Raw genomic sequence first — 20,806 nt, 5'->3', positions numbered from 1 at the left:
CTGCTTTACAAATACAGAGCTAAACATGTTGTTCATTTTATCTGCACTGTTCATATTTAATACAGATTCTAAAATCAAGGACTCACTTCCTACTTACTTTCCTGTGTAGTCATCCCCCAAAGGCTCACTTTGAGCCAGGAAAAACCCTGATACCGTCCCTGAAAACTGCCCCCTCTCGTCATAACAAACAGGACAGTGCCCGGCACCCGGCTCCACTCACTGCACCGCGTAGGAAGCAAAGCTGTCCGATGGGAGGGAGCGGTATCATCAGGAAGCACCTTGCATCCTACATGTGGGTGCCGAGGGAAATCCAGGTTCAAACGGACACTCCGGCGAGTTAACCTCTCATTATGGTATTTTATCAACTGTGTCACTGTACAGGGAGCTGGGTGTTTTAAGTCCAGACCTCCAGCTGTCTGCCCTTTGGTCTTGGGTTAAGTCTGTATCTGCTGAAGTGACAATTTATTGAAAGATGAAGTGGTCCAGAGGTTACAGATGTGTAGCACTGCAAGGGAAGGAGTTCCAATAAAGGGCACACACAAAAATCCATTTCAACCATTCGTTTAGCCAAATATTAGAGCTGAAAATTAGAGTCGCTTCAGTTTTCAACAGATAACATTAATTGCTTTTCAATTAAATCGTTAGTACTATAAATTCTTAAAAACACTTGTTTTCCGGAGCAGATGGGGATATTTTTAAATGTCTTGCAATTCATCTACTCTAATGCAATCCTTCCTTTATGTTTTTTTTAATACAGTTTATCGTCATAAGTGGTGATTGTATTACAGTGAAAACTGTTTTTAAGATTTCAAAACTCCATTTACACACACAGTGGACACAATATTAGGAACACTATAGTGTAGATAACATTAACCTCTGCATTTTGCCTATAGAGCATTATTTTAGCTGTGAAGCACTTTACCCTGAGGAAGACTATTTTTGGACTGAACAGCAAACATTAGAGCAGGACTATTATCTAGCATAGATGTGTTTCAGAGATGGCAGACGACACAGGGACTGTTAAGGGCTAATGAGATAGCTGAGGTCAGAGTCTGTGTATGTGCTGCATTGTGCACTTCCACCACAGCGGGTTTAGTCAGTGATGAGGTGAAGATGAAGGGTTGAATAGAGAATATGCTAACGGTTGATTACAAGTTTTATACCAACAGTAAAAAGAGAGGACTTATTTTAGGATAGTCGGGCTGTAATTCGAGACAGACACTGCGGTCGATTAGCGGTTAGACTGAGAACCTTCACCTGTAGTTAAGCTATCAGTGGTGAGGTTGCTGGCAGCAAAAGTTGAATAATGAGTTGTTCCTTGATAGTTGATCAAATACGTGTTTTTAAACATTTTGGTTATCATAACCGCTTGTTCTGTTTCCAAAACAATCTTTGGCTGCTGTATAGAAATGACAAATGACACACCAATCATCACTATGACCAGTGGCACGTGAAGTGAATAACACCGATCATCGTGGCACCTGTTAGTGGGTGGGATATATTAGAGAACAAGTGAACATTTCAGCCTCAAAGACGATCTGTTAGAAGCAGGAAAAATGGGAAACTTAAGGATCTGAGCGACTCTGATAAGAGCCAAACTGTGATGCCTATACAAATGGGTCAGAGCCTCTCCAGAACCACAGCTCTTGTGGGGTGTGAAGTGGGCAGTATGTATCAAAAGCGATGCAAGAAAGAAACAGTAGTGAACCAGCGACAGAGTCACAGGCAGCAATGAGGAGCAAAGGCTGGCCCCACATGAGCTGCTGTAGCTCAAACTGCAGAAAAAGTTCATGACAGAAAGGTGCCAGACTACACATTCACCTGATTTGAACCGTGTAAAGAATATTATGAGTTTTACATATCTATAAAACAGACATCAGTCCCCTAACTGCAAAAGTGCTGTTTCTACAGGTCTCCAAATCTGCTGACAGAGACTGGACGTCCAGACAATTTAGAGACTTCAACCTGTTACCCCGAGGTCCCCTCCTGAGTGTCCATAATCAAAGAGCCATAGCTCCAGATATTTACCCTGAAACACTGCAATGACAGCTCAAGGAGTGTTGTACATAATGGAATTTTAAAATGAAGACTAGCGACAGCAGGGACCTGATTTTTTGCACAATTCCCTTTGAGAAGCGTAACTTATCACTGGAATTTCATCAGGCAACTCTGAGATGATCAGGTCATTCCAGCTAAATGAATGCCTGCACACAACGACCTGAAGAACTCTAGCTGTAGGGTTACATGAAAATAGTGACGCCGACACTGAGCACTGCCTTTCACCCCTTTAGGCTGAAATCATCACGCAAACCACGTAAACTATAACCTGTAAACAGATGAAGACCAAGGAAACCCACACCCTGTACTTGGAGAGCTAGACCTCCAACATAAATAGATAAAAAAAATTTAAAAATTTTTAAAAAAAAAAAAACCTGGATGCCTCCACCTCTCCCACCGGCTTATAGTAACATTTTTCTGATACACCCACTCCACGGCGATGCCGGTGACATAACTGAATTGTTTCTCTGGCACCTGCTCGTATGAAATGTAATCCTGAATGTTGCTTTGCACAAATAGAAAGCAGATGGGAGCAAACGGGAGACCGCACATGCTCAGTACTTACTCAAAGGTGAAGAAAAGTCCACAAGTGACTAGAATGAGGATAAGGGTGAGGTAGAAAACCCCCGTCTGCTTGGCCATCATAATCCTGCCATCGCAGTAAAACTTATTCCGCCCCGGGAAGATCTCCCACTTCCTCTTTTTTGGGGTCCTTTTCTTGTACGGGGTCTCCATCGGTGTCGAGCTGCGAGTACTGATCTGGCTGTACTCGCACTCTCTCATGGACTCTGACACCCCGAGATGCATCAACGGCTGATTAAAATCCCCAGAGCTGAACAAATCCCGGGGCAGAGCAGCCTCTGTGGAGGAAATACACCAGTTCAGTTTAGCATTCAGGCTAGGAGAGCAACTTATCCGACACAGAAACACAGGGTGGGGGGGTGAAGAAAAAAAGTTTGTGAGGGGTGCAGCACACACTTCCTGTTATTAATAAAACCTCGGCTAAAGCTCACTTTACACCTGTGTAGCGCCCCAGGTCCTGGCTATGGAGCCGGGTTCGTAAAAAATGCAAATTTAGCTATTAAAAAAAGTTAGCTAACTTAAACTCATATTTCACAGCTTAACGTTAACAGCCCCTCTGTTAGCAAGCAACCTGGCTAGCTACGACACGGCAAGCGAATCCAAAGTGTCGCTAAGGAGCTAACATGGCTAGCAAGTTGCTGAGATAAGTTCTCGTTATACACGTTGGCCAACTCGGGCAATTAACGACTAGCCCTCCGGCCAGTCATCTCACCCACACACAGTTACAAGTACTGACTTCGATGTTTTTACTCCTAACTGTCCTGCATGGTCCCTGGGAACCTTTGAGGGCACTCCACGGCTTAACGGTCACAGACATCCCGGGTGGTGTATGTCTGCTCTGCCCGCCGCCGAGCCGACTCACCGAGGGAAAGTCGTCGTGTCGGTGTGTTGTCGCGTAGCTTCTCCTCTCGTTACCCGGGTTTGTTACGAGCCGAGGACAAAGCGAATGACACCATCTTTTTAAAAAAAAAAATAAGTTTAAACAAATGAGTTTTTAATTTAACTCGTCGGTTTAAGAAAAGAAAAAAATAAGTTGGTTGTGGAAGCGAAGGGAAATCCAGACACGGCTCCACACACGGCGGGGTGCTCTCAGACGAGCTCCAGCATCCTCAACGAGTCCCTCCGCTCAACACCGACCGAGCAGCCATATGGCCAACTGTTTCTACAGCAACCATCCGCAGATACCGTCAACATCCAGCCAGGGATTTGGAAGAAAAGTTACAGCTTTTCCCGGTAAACGCGCTGCCAGGCCAGTCGACAGCCCTCCGCTCACATCGTGTTCCTGTCCACGCACGTCGCTGCCACCCTCGCAAACAACAAATATCAACATGGGAGCAGAGCACACAGCCTCAGCCTGCTCCTCCCCTTCCACCCAGGCTGGAGCCCGAGTCACCACACTGATGAGATGCACAGGGAGGAGGAGCCGATGAAGTGGGGCTTCCCAAAACGGGCTCCGGAATCCTCTGGGTAGTTGTTTCGCGAAAGGTGCGGAATAATGGATCCCCGAGAGCAGGGGTGTATCCAGAGGGGGAGGTGACCGTGGATAGGGTGCAGTTTGAACCCCACCGTTGCGCTGTGTCGATAGACTGTATAAAAAGGTGGAGTTGGCTTCAGGAAGAGTAAAACCCAACTCTGCATTCTCTTTAGTGGTCACCAGGGGGCGATACTTGTGGTTGCAAATTAGACAGATTCTATAAAAGTCTATGGGGAAATGACCCTCTGTCCTTCACCTCTGTAAACATTTACCTGATGAACTGAAGGCTCCGAAAAACGCAACTTATTCAATAAATTATCATCATTGAAGGTATCAGAAAGGAGGATGATTCAGGCTATGCTCAGTGACCCAGTTCACCTCTCTTCCCAATCACAAAACACCAGACATGGCAAAACCAAAGACACTGAGCTCAGGGTTGTTGTGATTTGGTGCTGTATAAATAAAGTTGAATTGAAATGTTATTGTCTATTGTTCCGTTAAAGTAGGCCCATCTTATTGCATAGCCTGCTGTATTCTCCTTCTTGATACTAATGTGACCTTAAACCTTAAATGAGACCTTAAACTAGCAAGTGAGACCATAAAGTCATGGACAACGTCTTACTGAAGTCATAGATTACAGGAGCACAGGCTAATATCCCATACATGTGTACAGAATCAGACTTTTTATTTGTAACACAAAAAGCTGCCCCCTGCTGGTCATTAGAAAAATCCTGGTTTAACTTTTCAAACACAGACGCTGGTTTTCCTTCTGTTATCAGATGATAGCTCAAATGTTGCCAGACTTTAAAAACCCAACCTAATGTTGGGGATAAGTTGTACTTTGAACACCTTGCTGTATTTCAAATACAGTAGAAAGATAACAAATAAAGACAGCTATAGTTTTGATCCTTTTAATAAGCACTGGCAGTGTAGGCTCTAGCCAAGGCCTCATTAACTATATTTCTTTGTGCACAGCTCCACCATAACACACCAAAAGCCACCGGGCAGAATAATCCTTTAAAGGTGTGAATACAGACAGCCTCAGTTATTCAGACTCTGCTTAAAAACTATATCTGAATGGCTAATTGGACTGATAGGATCTATTTTTGAAGATTAGTACATTGCTAGAATTGAATGGTGATACAAACCACAGGTGGGCTGAGGAAATCCGATTAAAGGTGCCTACACACTGTGAGACTTTAGCAGTTTTACAGGTTCCTCCAGTGAATCGGGGCCAAGAGGCATGACTGTTTCCTCTGACATTCATTTCTGCGCTGCAGCTCCTTTGCAGCTGTTGTGATAGGAGTCAGACATCGAACAAACAAGCTTCTGCTGCACCAACTCAACTCAATTTTCTTCTTTGTTGGCATCTCAACCTTTTACCTTCGCTTGTGCCACTAGGGTTTGTTTTGGTTTTTTCCACAGTGAGTACCCAAACAGCAAACTCCACTGCTGAGGAATGAAGCCAAAGTGCCAAAAACTTCTCTTCCTCCAGTCTCGTTCTAAATGAGTGTGTTACTGAGCACTAATTAGAAAGTATCTGTGCCTGAGCAATGCACCCGTACAGAGCTTGCTAATTTAATGTAGCGATCCACCCACTTGTCCTATGATGGGAGCTTTTGGCTCTAAAACACACATTCAAAATCCTGCTCCTCACATACAAGGTCTTAAATAATCAGGCCCCATCTTATCTTAATGACCTTGTAGTACCATATCACCCTATTAGAGCACTTCGCTCTCACACTACAGGCCTACTTGTTGTTCCTAGAGTATTTAAAAGTAGAATGGGAGGCAGAGCCTTCAGTTTTCAGGCCCCTCTTCTGTGGAACCAGCTTCCAGTTTGGATTCAGGAGACAGACACTATCTCTACTTTTAAGATTAGGCTTCAAACTTTCCTTTTTGCTAAAGCATATAGTTAGGGCTGGACCAGGTGACCCTGAATCCTCCCTTAGTTATGCTGCAATAGACGTAGGCTGCCGGGGATTCCCATGATGCATTGTTTCCTCTTCACTCACCTCTCACCTTCACTCTCATGTCTGTGTTCAGATATGAAATTCATTTTTTGCATTTAGTCATTAGTTGTTTGCAACTTTATAAATAAAACTGAATTTAACTGAAATAAATTCAAATGTCAGTCGAACATTGTTAGCCAATGAGCACAATTGTTTAGTTTTTGGTGGCCATTGAAAAGAGTGCAGGTTTATTTATGTTCCTACGGCTGTGATGACTACGTGCAGTGTGAGTGTATACACAGCTCGAGGTGGACCCAGAGAAGCAGATCCAAGTGGCCTGCTGTGGTACTGCAACAAGCAAAGAAACTAAATAAAGAACGTTTCACCATAGATTTCTATCATGACTGTTTCTTTAAAACTGATGACAGCACAGCTGAAGCAGCAGTTATATATAGTCACTTCATATTCACTGTATTATTACTTTGCTGCAGTTCCAGTCAGTTAAATGTGTACTGGTCTTTTGTGCAGCTGCAGGGTGAGACAATAATTCATATACGCAGTGCATATAACACAGACCATTGATATTAAGGTTCTCATATTACACTGATGATTTCAGCCAACTCTAATAAAATGGTCAGTAAGTCAGTGAAATATTGTGTGTCACAGGTTTAAGTGTCCTCCAGCAAACTCCATATAGTCTCTTTATAGTCCTCACCTGCAAAGTGACATCAACCTTCAAAAATGTCCCACAGCATGTCCTCAGAAACGTCCTAACACGCAGGTTAACCAGGAAGGAAGAGCGCTGAAGACAACAAACATTTACTGAGAGTAAATTGTTTGTTAAATGGAGCCACCACTGCTCATATTTACTGTTTCTACTGAAAACAGGCAGCCATGCTGCACATAACTCGTGCTTGCTGAGATGCCAAGTGCAGTTCAGCAGTGATGCAATTTCCTGTTCGGCTAGATTAGTACAGATGATTTCATCATCAGCCCACAGTTCTTCTGCCATCCCCTCACACACACACACACCTCCTCATCATCAGTCACTGGCTGCAATTATCCACTTTCTCTGAAAGGAGCTCTGCTGCTTTTCCTCTAATGTGAGAAGACTTAATTGGCCAGAATCAAACACCATGCAAAGAGGGAAACTGTGTGTTCTCGTTGCACTTTTCTAGCCTGCAAATGCATTTATGATGTGAAAGCTGGGTTTCGTGTTAGCCATGCCGTGCCCGGTCTCAGGCTGTAGGTTTAACACGCTCCCCCCCGTGTGAGTGCAGAGTGAGCAGCCACGGTGTGCTTTCCGAGGAAGTGGTCTTTTACCCTGCTGCGACATGCTTCCATCATGCATCTGCAAAGCTTCCACCACCGGCCATGTGAATCCACCAAGTGGCACATGCCACACTTGATCTGCTGCAAAGCTGTGGATGTTTGTAATGGCTGCTAATGATCTGTAAGGCCTCCAGACTAATTCTTTAACCACGGAGCTCGTTAAGCAGCCCGATGACATACGGCAGGAGCCGTGTTTGTGTTGGCAAACGGGTGGACATGATAGGCCCCTTGAGTCAGAGTCCAAGAACAACATAGGCTTGACTTACATCCTGCCAAGGCCTCGTGCTGACAGTATTGTTTAGTTTAAAAAGCTGGACTGGATGAAAGAACACGGCGAGATCAAAGCCTCATCAGGGGGCTAATATACTCTCTATAGTCAAAATTACCGGATGAAGTCAAACCTGACTCATCGCTGCTGCCTTACGTGTACTGTAGCACATCACTAGAAAGGTCAGTCCTGTCTGTTTTGTTTCCACCCAGTGCTCATTAATCTACCTACAAGAGCAGTGAGAGGCAGCAAGGCAGCGGACCCCAGCCAGCGGTAGCCAATGACAGGCTCGGTTTCCTCCCGGCCACCACATCCATCCTGTCAGAGCTCAGTGACTCAGCTTTTCAGAGGCACGGGAGAGTGGGAGGTTTTCTCCTGCGCTTGGCTGCCTACGTGAAACACATCCTCCATCACCAAAAAAGTACAGCAGCCCACTTTCCCTCCAAACTCTGAATGACGGGCTGAAATCAAAAACACTCTGAAGTATGTGGGCGCTATTTATAATGTGCAGGTGTGTACCTGTAAGATGCGCTCAGAAGCATATCAGTCATTTCCTTCTCTGCAGAAACTGGCTTCAGTTAGAGATCAATCAAACTGTTAACCATGTCTCAGGCAGGCTGTAATTAATTTCAAAGTGTCAGTAAGAGTTAAATAAGACAAAGATGAGTGATCACGCTTCTCTGCTGCCAAGCAGCCAGACTCGCTCTCATTCTTTGAAGCCAAACCTGTGATGGGACCACTTATCGGCTGTGTTGTTAACCTCAGGAATGTTATTATTAAAATCAGCTTAAAATAGGACTTGATTTCATACCCATGTTTCCCCTGGCAAAGGAAGACGAGAGAGAGATGTCAAATTCCAACTAAAGAGGAAGTAACGACACTGGGGAGACACAAAAAAGAGAAAACACCAAACAAACTGTAGACTCTATTCAGTAAAAACTCAAACACCCTTGGATAGATGAGTGGCTGATGGTTTGTGTCCTTCTTGGAAACGCTGCAAGAGGACGCATTAAAGTCAGGGGGGGACACAGAGTGCATCAGTCATGAGTTTCTGCTCCTAAAAGCACTTCTGATGATCGTGTTTGCACGTGTGCATGTCTTCATTAACAGAGGAACCTTTATAACCTGTGATAATTAATGAAACACAGCAGATTAGCAGATTTCTGGAGAGAATAAGAAATTAGCTTTCCATCATTCGTCACAACATTATCATCTTTGATGTAAGATTGAGACGTTTCTGTGGACTCGTAAAGTAAAAGAATGTAAAGCTCGAGTTGTTTAAGGTCAAACACAAACTGTGAGTGTTTTAATGTGAAAAGCTTGAAAACAGGGGGAAGCACAGAGTGACTGTTCCTTATATTGTCGGACTAAACTATGATGATGATATGCACATATGTAAGGTTTTATGAGCTCAGTGTTCCTCCTCTGAGAGCAGATTAGAATGAATATAATTCCATCTCTAAAAAGACTTTTTCAGATGCTACAAATCTAAATCCAGCTCAGTTCTTTGATTTGTGCTGGTTAATTTTGCACATTTTAATGAACTAATTCCAAAGCGAACTGTAAAATAAATGAAACCAAAATGAGTGAAACTGTTAATTATGGAGGCTTTCTGAAAGCGAGGGAGTAATGTGTATAACAGATGGGAAGCAGCAGCAAAGAGACGGGGTAGCTGTACCTCCCATGTTCCATTGATCTAAGTGTGCAGCACAAAAACAGAATATTTTTAATCACAATTAGCAGAGTTAACTAAGAAAATGGGTGTAAATAACTGAGCTAAACCCTGCATGGTGTCAACAGGCCTGATTTTCAGTGGCCGTGCAGCCACTGCTCGATAGATCTGTTTGCGCTATAACACCTTCATCCAGGACCTCAGTTGTGCTAAACAACAACGTGACAGCACATAATGGCAGGACAAATATGAGAACTTAGCATTGTGTGTGTAGTGGAAAACAAACCACAATAAAGAACAAAGACAAACAGCTGTCTTTTCTCCACGGCTATGAGGAAACGTCCAGACGGAGTAATACAACTGTTCTCATGGCACCCAGTAGTACACTTTCTCCTTGATATTAATACTTATAAATACTTGTATGTTTACCGGATCAAGGCTGTGAGATGAAGTCTTTGGAGGACATTAGTTTGGCTTTGAGTCCAGTGAATCTGAGAGCTGGTGTTTCTGCAGCGCCTGAAGAGTGAGATGATCCATGACACAATAAAATCTGACTCTAACTGAAGGGCGGGACTGATGCCAAGACCTGCGTTAGACACACAGCCTGAGAGCTGCTGTGATGTACATTTTGTAACGTTGTCCAAGGAACAGTCAGCTTTCAGGAGAAAGCAGCAACTTATCACCGTGCTCACTTATACACTTTATTAGGGAAACCATTGGATATTTTTGCATTAACACAAATATGTAATCAGCCAATCATATGGCTGCACTTCATAGATGCTTTTGGGTGGTGGTGAAGACGAGCTGCTGAGGTGTTTTGAATGTGGTGAGGTTTTTGGTGCCAGGCAGGCTGATCTGCTGGACTTTCCCAAACAACTATGGTTCACATAAAAATCCAGTGAGCAGCGGCTCTCCAGGAGAAAATCCTTGTTGATGTCAGAGGAGAACTGGAGCTACAATTCACACAGGTTCGCCAAAACTGGACAACAGACGATGGAACAACGTTTCGGGACCTGATGAGTCTTTCTCTGCTGCAACATTTGGATTAGAGTCAGAGTTCGGTGTAAACAGCCAGAAGCATGGATCCATCCTGCCTCGTACCAACAGCTGATCATTACAAGGATAGGATGGTGGGGGTGTGACGATGTGGGGATATTTTCTCAGCACAGTTTGGGCCCCTGAGCACCAGCTGAGCATCATTAAAGCTGCACAGCCTACCCGAGCAACGTCCGTCCCTTTAGACCAGTCTACCATCTTCTACACACCAAGTCATGAAGCTCAAATCCTCTCAAACTGGTTTGTTGAGTTCACTGCACTCAAACGGCCTCCACAGCGTCCAGATCTCAATCCAACAGAATCAACGGGGGATTCTCGCTACGGATGCAAATGACAAATCTGCAGGAACTGTGAGACGCTACCATCTCAGCTTGGACCAAACTCTCAGATGTTTTCAGCACCTTTTTGAATCTGTGCCACGAAGGATCTGGATGCAGCCAATAAAAGACAGCCCACGTAAGCAGTTGATGTTTGTTTTATTGGCCTAAGATTGTCTGGACATAATGCAACGTCTCCAGTGCTTAACGATGTTCATCGTACATTTATTCGTGACATGTGCAGCACAGAGTATAAATGTGTATACTGAATAAAAGACAGGAGTCATATGAAAAAAGGCATTTTTTACAATGAGCTTTCAGGATGTTTTGATCTTTTCACGTGTTTTGTTTTCGAGCATCGTGTAGATTCAAAAATATGCCCACTGACATGAACGCAGGACATGAACAAACAGAAACATGTTCGGTTCCCTCGCATGGCGTCTCCACAGTCACCCCCTCACCCTGGCACTTCCACGTTTCATTACCAAAGCGATTGTTTTCTCAGCTATAATACAACGCATACAGGATTTTTTTCTTCTTTTTTTGTTGTTTTTGTGTGTTTTTTTTGAACGGTGAAACATCAGATACATCTGCCATGTTCAAATATTTGACCCCATTAACAAAATATGTATAATAACAATACCAAATTTACCAACAATAAAAGCATTTGTTATAATAGTCAGAAAGTCCCGTCTCCTGCTATGCTAGATAAAGACCGAAAGAATCGTGTGTACAACAGTTTATATACACAGTGATGAAAAAATACAGACATAACACAAGTGATCAGGAAACACAAAGTTCATCTGTGAAAGTCATTGAGGCTATGATTGATAAATTAGACGCTTCTCTGACGGATGCGCTTCTCTGATGTCGATTGGCTGGTGCAATGCTGCCTCCTCGTGGCCATGAGCGCACACTGCAGGTGTCAGAAGCTTTTACATCCTCTGGTTTTCAAAGGGACAACTTGCTCCAAGTCCTATTGCACAACGTATGTTCCAGCGATGGAGACGTTTCAGTTTAAAAACTCAGTGTTTTCTTTGTGTTTTTTTCCTCCACCGCTGTTGGCAAAAAGTTCAAACTACTGTACAGTGTCACATTTTAAATAAATACTCTCCATTAACAAAAAGTTGATGAGCATATTGGCGTTTATAAAACTGAAAAACATCTCATCGACTCTAAAGGAACCACAGAATCGAGCACCAAGATCTGGTGGCAGCTTTGGCTGAAAAAGTAAACAAAGGAAGAAAATAAAATAATGCCAAACCAAACGCAGCAATCCGACACCAGCAGGTATTAAATATTTGTATTAAAACGAGCTTTCAAATCCCGACATCGCCCAGAAGCTATACATATATATATATATATATGTATATAGATAGAGACATTTTGTTTATGTGGATACTTCTTTTAAAAAAACACAAACATTTTCTGTCATTTTAATAAATAAAAATAGAAAAACCACAGAAATAGCCTCAGCGTGTGCCGCGCCAGTCCCGCCTCTCCTCATGTCATAACTTCCCCAAGTGAAACAGGACTTGGCAAATAATGGCGACCACTCCCACATTGAGCACCGAGGAGATGGAGATGTCTAATAATCTGCTTTCATATAGTACAAACTCTTTCTTGTTCTCTTGCACTTTGGCCATAGCCAGCAGGCCTTTAGCTGCTCTGCACATCATGTTTATACTGGGCGGGTCCATGGGTGGATGGCCCATGTGCAGCAGGCTGTGAGGGTTCTGCTGATACTGCGCCATGCTAACGCCATCCTCCAAGAAAACTACCAGGTTACCCACGCTGCCCTTCTGCATGGCTATGGCACGCGCCGCTGTGGGGTCTCCCTGTGCCAGGTGGGAGAGCACAGCCACCGCCATCTCCCTGTACACCTGGGCCTTCCTCTGACCCACGTAGCGCACCAGGACCGTGAACAGTTTCTCCTGTCGGCTGAACGGCGGCGTCGCCAGCAGGAGGTCCACGTTGCCCTCCTGGATGCTCAGCTTGCAGAGGCATTCCAGCACCAGCCTCTGGGGGGTAAGCTGGGAATGGGGTCCTGCCGATGGAAAGGGGTCCTGGGCTTCGGTTGAGGGGCAAACCATCCAGTGGAGGAGGCCGTCCAGGATGGGAAGGCAGATGGTATCTGGGTAAGTGGAGAGATCCAACTGGCCAGCGATGTTGGCCAGAGTGACCATGGCGTTCTCCCTGAGCAGACTCAGACACTCCCACCACCACTCGTCCTTACTGCTCGACAGCCCCCGCTCCTGCTGCTCGTCTCTTTGGAAGCTGGGAGGTAACCTGTTCCTCTCTGGGTGCACGTGGTGCAGCAGAAGCAGCCTGCCCAGCAGAAGAACCAGAGCAGGGTGGCGGGACATGTCCAAGTCATTCCCCGGGATAAAGGACAGACTCCGGACGATGTTGGAGACGCAGGTGCACCGCTTGGACAGCGAGTCCTGCCAGGCAGACGTGGTGGTGAGCGGAGCCTCGTCCAGGCAGCGTGGCTCATCCTCCAGCAAGGTGATGTGGTCCTCCTCCCCATCTGGGTGCACCCTGAAGGGGTAAGAGGGCAAAGAGCGCGCGGGGTGGCCGTAAGCGAGGGCGTCAACGCGGGCGCACAGAACGTCGTCGATAGTCGCGGTGATGTGTTTCAGAGGTTGCTTCTTTTCGTGGTCCATCTTGCTCTCCTGTTTGCTCTCGTTTCTCCTGCCTTCATCCTCGGGCGCTTCGCTCCGGGGTTCGAAGTGTGTCTGAATGTGTGCCGTGGAGTCGCCTCCACCCGCCTGCCAGTGCAGCAGCCCGCTGGTAAACTCTGTGAGGTAACCGGACATGTCGTCGGTCAGGTCCTCTTTGTGAACAATCTTGATGGGGAACTTGTCGTATTTGCTGGCTTGTTTGGGTTTATGCTCCGCCTCTGCTACGGGCCGATCCACGGTCTCTGCTTCACACTCTGCTGCCTCCTCTTCTTCTTCTTTTCCCTCCTTTTCACCATCTTCTCCACTCTTGTCCTCCCTGTTAATGCTCATGTTGGACTCCTCTGTTTCGCCGTTCACCTCGGCCGGCTCTGCAGCAACAGGTGTCACTTCCTCGGTGACGCCCTCGGCACGCTCCACCTGGGTCTCCTCGGCTTTGGAGAGCTCAGGCTGGACAGGAGAGCCAGAATCCCGCTCAGGTCTTTCGTTCTGTGCAGACGCTGGACTTGAGGACCGTTTCTTAGTCCCCACCTCAAACTCTTCCAGGATGCCAAAGATCTCAATCAAGCAACGGCGGAAGTACTCGACGATGAGCTCGAGGAATCCAGGCAACTGGACAGAGAAAAATAAAATGTGATCAATGCTGAGCAGAAAGAAGTCAGATGAGCTATCAAGTAGTCCCAGACTCTGAATACGAGCCAAGAATTTTTAAGTAGATATAATACTGCAAAACCTCAGAGGTGCATAACTAACTTGACTCTCGTGGAGTTTTATTGCAAAAGAAAAACAGGATCTAGAAGATGATGATAAAGACAGGCTCTGTTCTGTGGGTCGGTTTTACCTGGGAGAGGTTAAAGGAGGCCACTGTGCTGTCATCGTACAGCAGGATATTGATGGTATCTAGCGCCCACGTGCTCTCTGCCAGCAGGCCAGACTTCAGAGACATCATCACGCGCCAGGCCTCAGGCGTTCCTGGGATTAAAACAGTGGGATTTTTGGAACCAGGAAGAAAAAAAACTGGCAATCAAACGTCCTGAAGATAAGAGGGACGCTAACCAAAGTAGATGGTTGTAATTTCTTTGATAAAATTTGCCTCATGTTGTGCTAGTGTTAGCTGACAATGAGCTGCACCAGTGCAGCGATAGGGGAGCTAAAACACCGTTTCTTTTACAGCTGGAAAACACGGAAAACTTCCACCGGAGAGGAACCAGGTTTAAACAAGCTGAAAATATGCTGCTGCTGAGAACCTAAAAAACGATCTTACCACTGTCCTTGGATGTTAGCTTGCGTCGAGGCTTGAGAATCGGCAGGGTGCCCTCCACTGAACCCGGTGGGTAGTTGAGGTCCCTCCTCAGATTAGGAGGAAACTGCCCGATGGGTCCACCGCCCTGCGATCCCATCATGGCCAGGCCGGGTTTAGGCATCTTCATGGGGGACATGAATGGCGCTTTGCTGGGCGACATTCGAGAGTCCATGGAGCGCTGGAAGGCCCCTGGGCTCGGCGCTCTGGGCAGGTGGTTGGCCATGGACGGGGAGTTGGAATAAGACGACGGCTGACGCGAGGACAGGGGGGGCATGCCGCCTGATGATGACATGTACGGAGACTGACGGTGCCACTGCTCCGGCCCGGGCCGCCCGTCCATGTCGTCTCTGCCTATCGAGCCGTACGGGGGCATTTGTGATCCCGGCCTGCTGGGGTAGGGGTAGCCGAGGTCTGTCCTCGAAGGCCACATGTTGGGCCCGTCGGCAGCGTGATTAGGAGGGGGGCCCCCACCCAGCATACTGTGCTGGCTCTGGCCCGAGGGGGCCATACGGTCGCGGGGGTACGGGTAGGGGAACTGTCCCTGGAGCGGTCTGTGTTCAGAGTAACCGCTGCCGTAGTGGTTGTACATGTCCGGCTGCTGGTTGGTGTACTGCATGGCGTACATGTCGCCCTCGTGTCTCTTGGGCGGGGGGCCGTACATTCCATCCAGCGGACGCTTGTAGCCCTGCTGAAGCAACGGGGGAGATCGTTAGCGACGACGCTTAACAAAAAGCAATCACACGATGAAAACATGCTTCCATGAGACGTGCACACGAAGCTCACGAGAGCATCCATTTTTCTTCACATCCACCTGTCAGTGGGCGAGAGGTGTGGCGTGTGGCTCGTACTTCCATTACCATAATTATTTTACCGCGATGCTCCATTACACCTCCAGCCGGGAGCTCCGCCGATCTATCAAAGACTCAGAAATATTCTGAGTTGTGAACTAAATCTGAAACCACGCTCGTGTGGCAGAAACGCAGCAGGACGCCGCAAAAACACGCGATGGCTTCTGCTCAGAGCGGTCACCTAATGGCCAATTACCTCACACTATTTTCCTCCGAGACACAAAGAAACAGTTCTACTCGATACCATAATTACGTCGCTAATAATCTTCAGTTTGACAAATGACGTGCGAGAGAGGACCATTGATTGGCCCATTCATGAGGGTCATTATTAGGACTCAAAACAAGCAATCATCGCTCTGCTTTACTTCATTCTGATGGTTCAAAAAAGCAGAAATTGATTATGATCACAATGACAACAAGAAACAACCACAGTCACAAAACACATCCCACCCACTGTGCTGTTATCTTATTAATTTATTATCTCTGGGCTGAGATTTGACGCTCTAATCAAACGTCTTGTTTACAGCAGGTATGATTACGGTAAAGCTCTGACTGAGAGCGCCGTGACGAGCTGTCTCACCTGCTGCTGTGGGTACATCCCAGATGGATGCATCCCGTACGGCATGCTGGAATACTGCTGACCGTAGCCGTCGTGTCTGAAGCAGAGGGCAGAGGGGAAAGAGAGTATCACTCACTGATTGTTACAGAGCACAGGCCTCCAGAGAGGCACGCACACTCTGCTGGAGACACGTACGAGAGCGCTGACCTGTGCTGTGAGGAGTATCTGCTGGGCGAGTACATGCTGCCCTCACTGTTGGAAGGTCCCATGTTGTTCTGACTCCCAGGGGGGCCCATGGTCCCCTCCATCCCCATCATATGGTCCGGCCTAAAGACAGCAGGACATGCTTTACTGATGCTGTGCAGTCCGCCACGGCTCGACGTTCAGGACAGAATAAATAAGAGGAAACTGATTCCCCCACTTTGTGTTTTTTTACCTCCTGTCGTAGCCCGGCCCGTACGGGTACTGTGACCTTTGGCTCATGCTCAGGGCTGATGGGGGTCGACCATACATGTCCTGCATACCGCTTCCGGGCATCTGGGCTGGAATATAAGGATCGGCTCCTGCCACTGTGGAGGAAGGAAAGCAAAGACCTTAGACTGGACCTAATAATCTAACTTGTATGAACGCGTTAAAGAACAAGGAGGGGAAATGGTTTCATTCTCCTGGAAATATCCAACAGCAGCTAAATGTGCATTTCTGAATGCACGAACCATGTTTCTGCTGACCAGCAGGTGGCAGCATGCCTCTATGAATATTCTGCACTTTGCATGATTAAACCTATTGTTCTGAGTTGTTATGCAGCTATCATCCACCATATTATTCATTCAGACTCCATTCTCGCCAGCCTTCAGAGGAGCCGCCATTCTTTCTAAAACTCCTGTTTGTTCTGAAAACCAAACCGCACGAGTTGGTCGAAGCAGGTGCTTCACAGCGGGGGGAAGGATGAAAGGTTGGAAACAAGAGGATGAAAAGGAGGAACAAAGTTAGGATGAGACGCAGACTAAGCTACAACAACTTAAAACGAGCTGGCGTGTTTTGGATAAAGCGACAAACAGTTCTCATCTCGTTTCATACTTCTAGTAGGAAAACACACACACACACTCACATCTGTCCTGATGTGAGATGACACAGTGACAAGATAATGAATTAGACCACTGAAACAGATGAAAGCCCACTGTCTTTGGGATACACGATTCACTGAAATGAAAGCTTTTGCACAGTTTAAGGATGAAGTTGAGAACGACCCCCCTAATTTGTCGTACCTGTGGATTAAATGAATCTCAGAACAACGCTGTTCCCTCAAAGTTCAAATAAGGAAAATAAAAATGGAGAATCGGGTTTGGGTGAAGGTTTATTACTGCATGTGTCTCACTCACTCTTCCTCATCCCGGCGAAGGGGTCCTTGGCATCGTACTGCATCCTCATCATCATGTCAGGCATGCTGATGCCCTGCTGGTACGTAGCCGAGGGGGGCAGGGCGGGAGTCCGCTTCTGGAAGGCCGGGTCGCTCACCTCTGAGAAGGGGTCCTGCACGCTCACACTGCTCCTGGAAGTGAGGGGGGATGAGAGGCACCGACACAACACACTGAATGCTTGGATACAAAAATAATAAAGTTGTCAGTTTCATTTTTTAATAGCGGGAGTTAATCATGACATATAGTATTTGGTCATTTTATTATTTGAGCCGCTCCTCGTGTATTTTTTAATTTTCCTTTGAAAATAGGAAAAAGGTGCAGAGATGTACTGAAGCGTGCAGACATACAGAGAAATGCAGAATATGTAACAGTTTGCACATTTCTAACGGTCATCATTTGGTGTGAGCGCCTTTATCCTTCAGCACAGACTCAACTCTCTCTCAGGTGGGTTCTCCAGGATGTTCTAAGCTCTTCTTTGGATGTTTCTGCCTTTTGTTCTCTATCAGGATGATCCCACACTGCCCAAGTAATGCTGAGGTCTGGGCTCTGGGGACACTGATGGTGTTCCCCTGTGTGCCTCACTGCCATGCTCTCCACATGTTACTCCATGGTGGATCAAAATCTGATGATACTGCATTCATGACAAGATCCCAGCACCACTGGCTGAAATGCAGCTCAACCCCCCACCCTGCTTCACAGATGGCTTCCCTGTTGGACCTCCCCCTGACCTCCTCGTACATACTGACCATGATTTGAAACAAACCTTTTCATATTTATATTCCTCACACCATCACACCCGTTGCTCTGATTTTCAGTCCAGTTCTTGTGTAATTTAATACCTCAGTCTTGGCTTCTTGACAGCTGTCCTTCAACTGAGACTTTTTTCCTGATTCTTGTTCAGTTTCCTCAAATGTTTTAAGGACAGAATGCACACCACACTGAGATAAGCCAGCTCTTCAGCTCACAGCTATTGAGCTATTTTGTTGGTACAAAAATACTATTTTATGTCAAAGTGTGGTATCTTGGGTACTTTTCACAGATTCAAGTGAGGACAATAAAGAAATGAGACCAAATGTTTTTGTGATATAAAGAGATCATCTAAAATAGTCTCTTTGCTAGGTTGTCTGTTATGTGTAGAGACAACACAGTTTCATCTGCAAGGAGCTTTTTTATGCATGAATGACTCAGAGGTCAGAGTTATGCAGCTGAACTAACAAAAACATTGCTTTAAAAACAGACAGGTACGAGGCCTGGATTGAAAACGAGTGAAAAAGCCGCCAATGTCAAAAAAATAAAAACAATCTGAAAGACCTTCAGAGAACTCAGGACCACGTTAAAAATGACAAGAAAGTCTGCTCCATGGAAACGAAACAGAAAGAAATAATGGGCGGCTCAGGACACAGAACGACACAAAATCCACGTTTAATTTGTAAAAACTTTTTTTAGGTTTTTAATGTGGAAACAAGGGCAGGTAGGTCGCACGCAGCCATCGATGCGTCACATTCAGGACTGTGAAACAGGAACTCGGAGACTGCGCACGAAAAAACCTTAAATTTAAATGTGACAAGAGGCCGTCAGTCAACTGTGTGCAAAATAAAACCTTTGATCTAAAATAGGAAGCATAATAATGACATCCAGGTAAAGAGCTCAAACACACACTCTCCCATCACCGATTAAACAGTGCTTCTCTCAGGCTCAGCAAACGTGATTGTTGCTGTTTCTAATTAAAACCAGCAGAGATGAAGGCGTGTGACTCGAATCGTCACATAAAGAGCAGAAAGAACCAAATCACACATCCCAGTCTCACCTAAACATAGCAGCACACTGAGAGCATCCCCTTTTATTTCAAGCTCGCTCCACTACGCTGTTGCTTAATTTTAGAGACAATGTTCACACTTTTGGATACCACACATCAACAAACAGACTGCTGACACACAAACGATATCACACAAACACACAACTTATTTAGAGAAAATGAGTCAGCAGCACACGTCAGTAAATGCAGCACCAGGAGCATCATGCATGCGTCTGTGTGTACCTGTTGGGGGGCAGTGGTGTGACCTGTCCCAGGGGGGTGGTGGCAGGTGTGGGGGGCTTCAGGTCCCCCGCTGCCTCTGCTGTAGAGCTGCTGCCAGAGGACTGAGGTGTCTGTGGGCCCTGGAGGGAGCCGCCTGAATGAGCTGGGAGACACAAGTAGGAGTATTAGTTCTGTATCATAAGAACACGTTGACACTGTTGGTCTTCCACAAGTCTTCAGATACGATCTGAAGGTTGGAGTTAGAGCTGGTTTTACTGCAGCGATGTGCCGTAATAGGGAGATACCTTTGGGCTTAAGGCCAAAGCACTCGCAGCGATGCCCTACACGAGACGGGAGCCTACAGGAGGCGAGGGGAGGAAGAGGAGGCAGGAGGAAGAGGGAAGGATGCCTCCACTCACAGACCTGCTCTTAATGTGAAAGCTGTCTGAAGACGGTTTAGCTGGATTTTTTTGTTTTTGTGTGCCATCGACTTCAAGTGGCGAGCTAAGCTCGAGGCCACAGATGTATCAGATGTAAAATTAAACAGCCAATGTGATGGAATCATGACATGTTCAAGCTAACGCTTCAGAAAGCTTGAGGTTTCACACAGAAACTCTGGGGTTAAGAGCGGGTTAGTGCGAACTTTTGTTATGACACCTAAACTCCTGATGATGAGGAAATTAGAAGAAATTTGAACCCCCAGCCCGATAAAAGCAACGGATCCAAATTCCCAGGAGCAGGTTTAACAGAAGACGTGGACCGTTCCAGTGAAATCATGACAAAGACGGAGACAGAGAGAATATGAAAGTGTCCTAATGAGCATTTAGTGTAAGAAGCCTTTCTCTCGAATATCCTGAGTGGCCTTTCCCTGCACCGCACGTTTCCATAGAAAGACTTAAGCTTTAAAAATTCATGCTAATTCTGAATTATTCAATGATACCCTCTGCCTCTACATCACAGGAGACGGAGAGAAGGAGAGCGAGACAGGGAGAGATGGTTATCCCATGATTATGAGCAGGAGGTAGGAGGGGGCAAAGAGGGGTCAGCGAGCATTAGGGATTCTTCACTTCCTGGGATATCCCGGCGTCAAACGGAAAGCACGCGTGGGGAAGTGCAAACAATTGCGGGGTCAGTCGGGGCTAAGAGGTTTACTATTCTAAGAGCGGCGGCGGTGGGGGTGGTGGCGGTATGAGGACGGAGGACAGCGTGAACTTAAGTGCCCTCTGCTCGTCTTTTAGAGCAAGACGTAAGGGGGGAAAAAGTGTGTGT

The 20,806-nt window shown here is 46.2% G+C and overlaps 2 protein-coding genes across 7 annotated transcripts in view; both read right to left on the bottom strand.

Annotated features, from left to right (window-relative positions):
- The window catches only part of LOC120744494 (palmitoyltransferase ZDHHC14-like), a 50,659-nt gene extending 46,572 nt beyond the window's left edge, over positions 1–4,087 (bottom strand). Inside the window, exons 1-2 of one of the 2 annotated variants that reach the window (XM_040048939.1) lie at positions 3,503–4,087; positions 2,624–2,918 (exon numbers count right to left, since the gene is read on the bottom strand). In XM_040048939.1, the coding sequence (XP_039904873.1) occupies positions 2,624–2,865 (242 nt within the window). In that variant the 5' untranslated portion in view covers positions 2,866–2,918; positions 3,503–4,087. The other variant, XM_040048940.1, reaches the window with a different exon arrangement.
- A 6,764-nt stretch (positions 4,088–10,851) lies between these two features.
- Positions 10,852–20,806, bottom strand: part of LOC120744492 (AT-rich interactive domain-containing protein 1B-like) — a 156,108-nt gene continuing 146,153 nt past the window's right edge. For 4 of the 5 annotated variants that reach the window (XM_040048934.1, XM_040048937.1, XM_040048936.1 and 1 more), the window contains 8 exons: positions 19,559–19,700; positions 17,482–17,651; positions 16,539–16,671; positions 16,310–16,429; positions 16,124–16,199; positions 14,657–15,383; positions 14,234–14,364; positions 10,852–14,004 (listed from right to left, as the gene is read on the bottom strand). In XM_040048934.1, coding sequence (XP_039904868.1) covers positions 12,220–14,004; positions 14,234–14,364; positions 14,657–15,383; positions 16,124–16,199; positions 16,310–16,429; positions 16,539–16,671; positions 17,482–17,651; positions 19,559–19,700 — 3,284 coding nt within the window. In that variant the 3' untranslated portion in view covers positions 10,852–12,219. The remainder of the gene's footprint in view (positions 14,005–14,233; positions 14,365–14,656; positions 15,384–16,123; positions 16,200–16,309; positions 16,430–16,538; positions 16,672–17,481; positions 17,652–19,558; positions 19,701–20,806) is intronic. The other variant, XM_040048935.1, reaches the window with a different exon arrangement.

Source organism: Simochromis diagramma, unplaced genomic scaffold, assembly GCF_900408965.1.
Source record: "Simochromis diagramma unplaced genomic scaffold, fSimDia1.1 OVJJ01000305.1, whole genome shotgun sequence".
Classification (NCBI taxonomy): domain Eukaryota; kingdom Metazoa; phylum Chordata; class Actinopteri; order Cichliformes; family Cichlidae; genus Simochromis; species Simochromis diagramma.
Note: the sequence above shows the minus strand (reverse complement) of the source record. Positions and strands in the feature narration are given on the sequence as shown.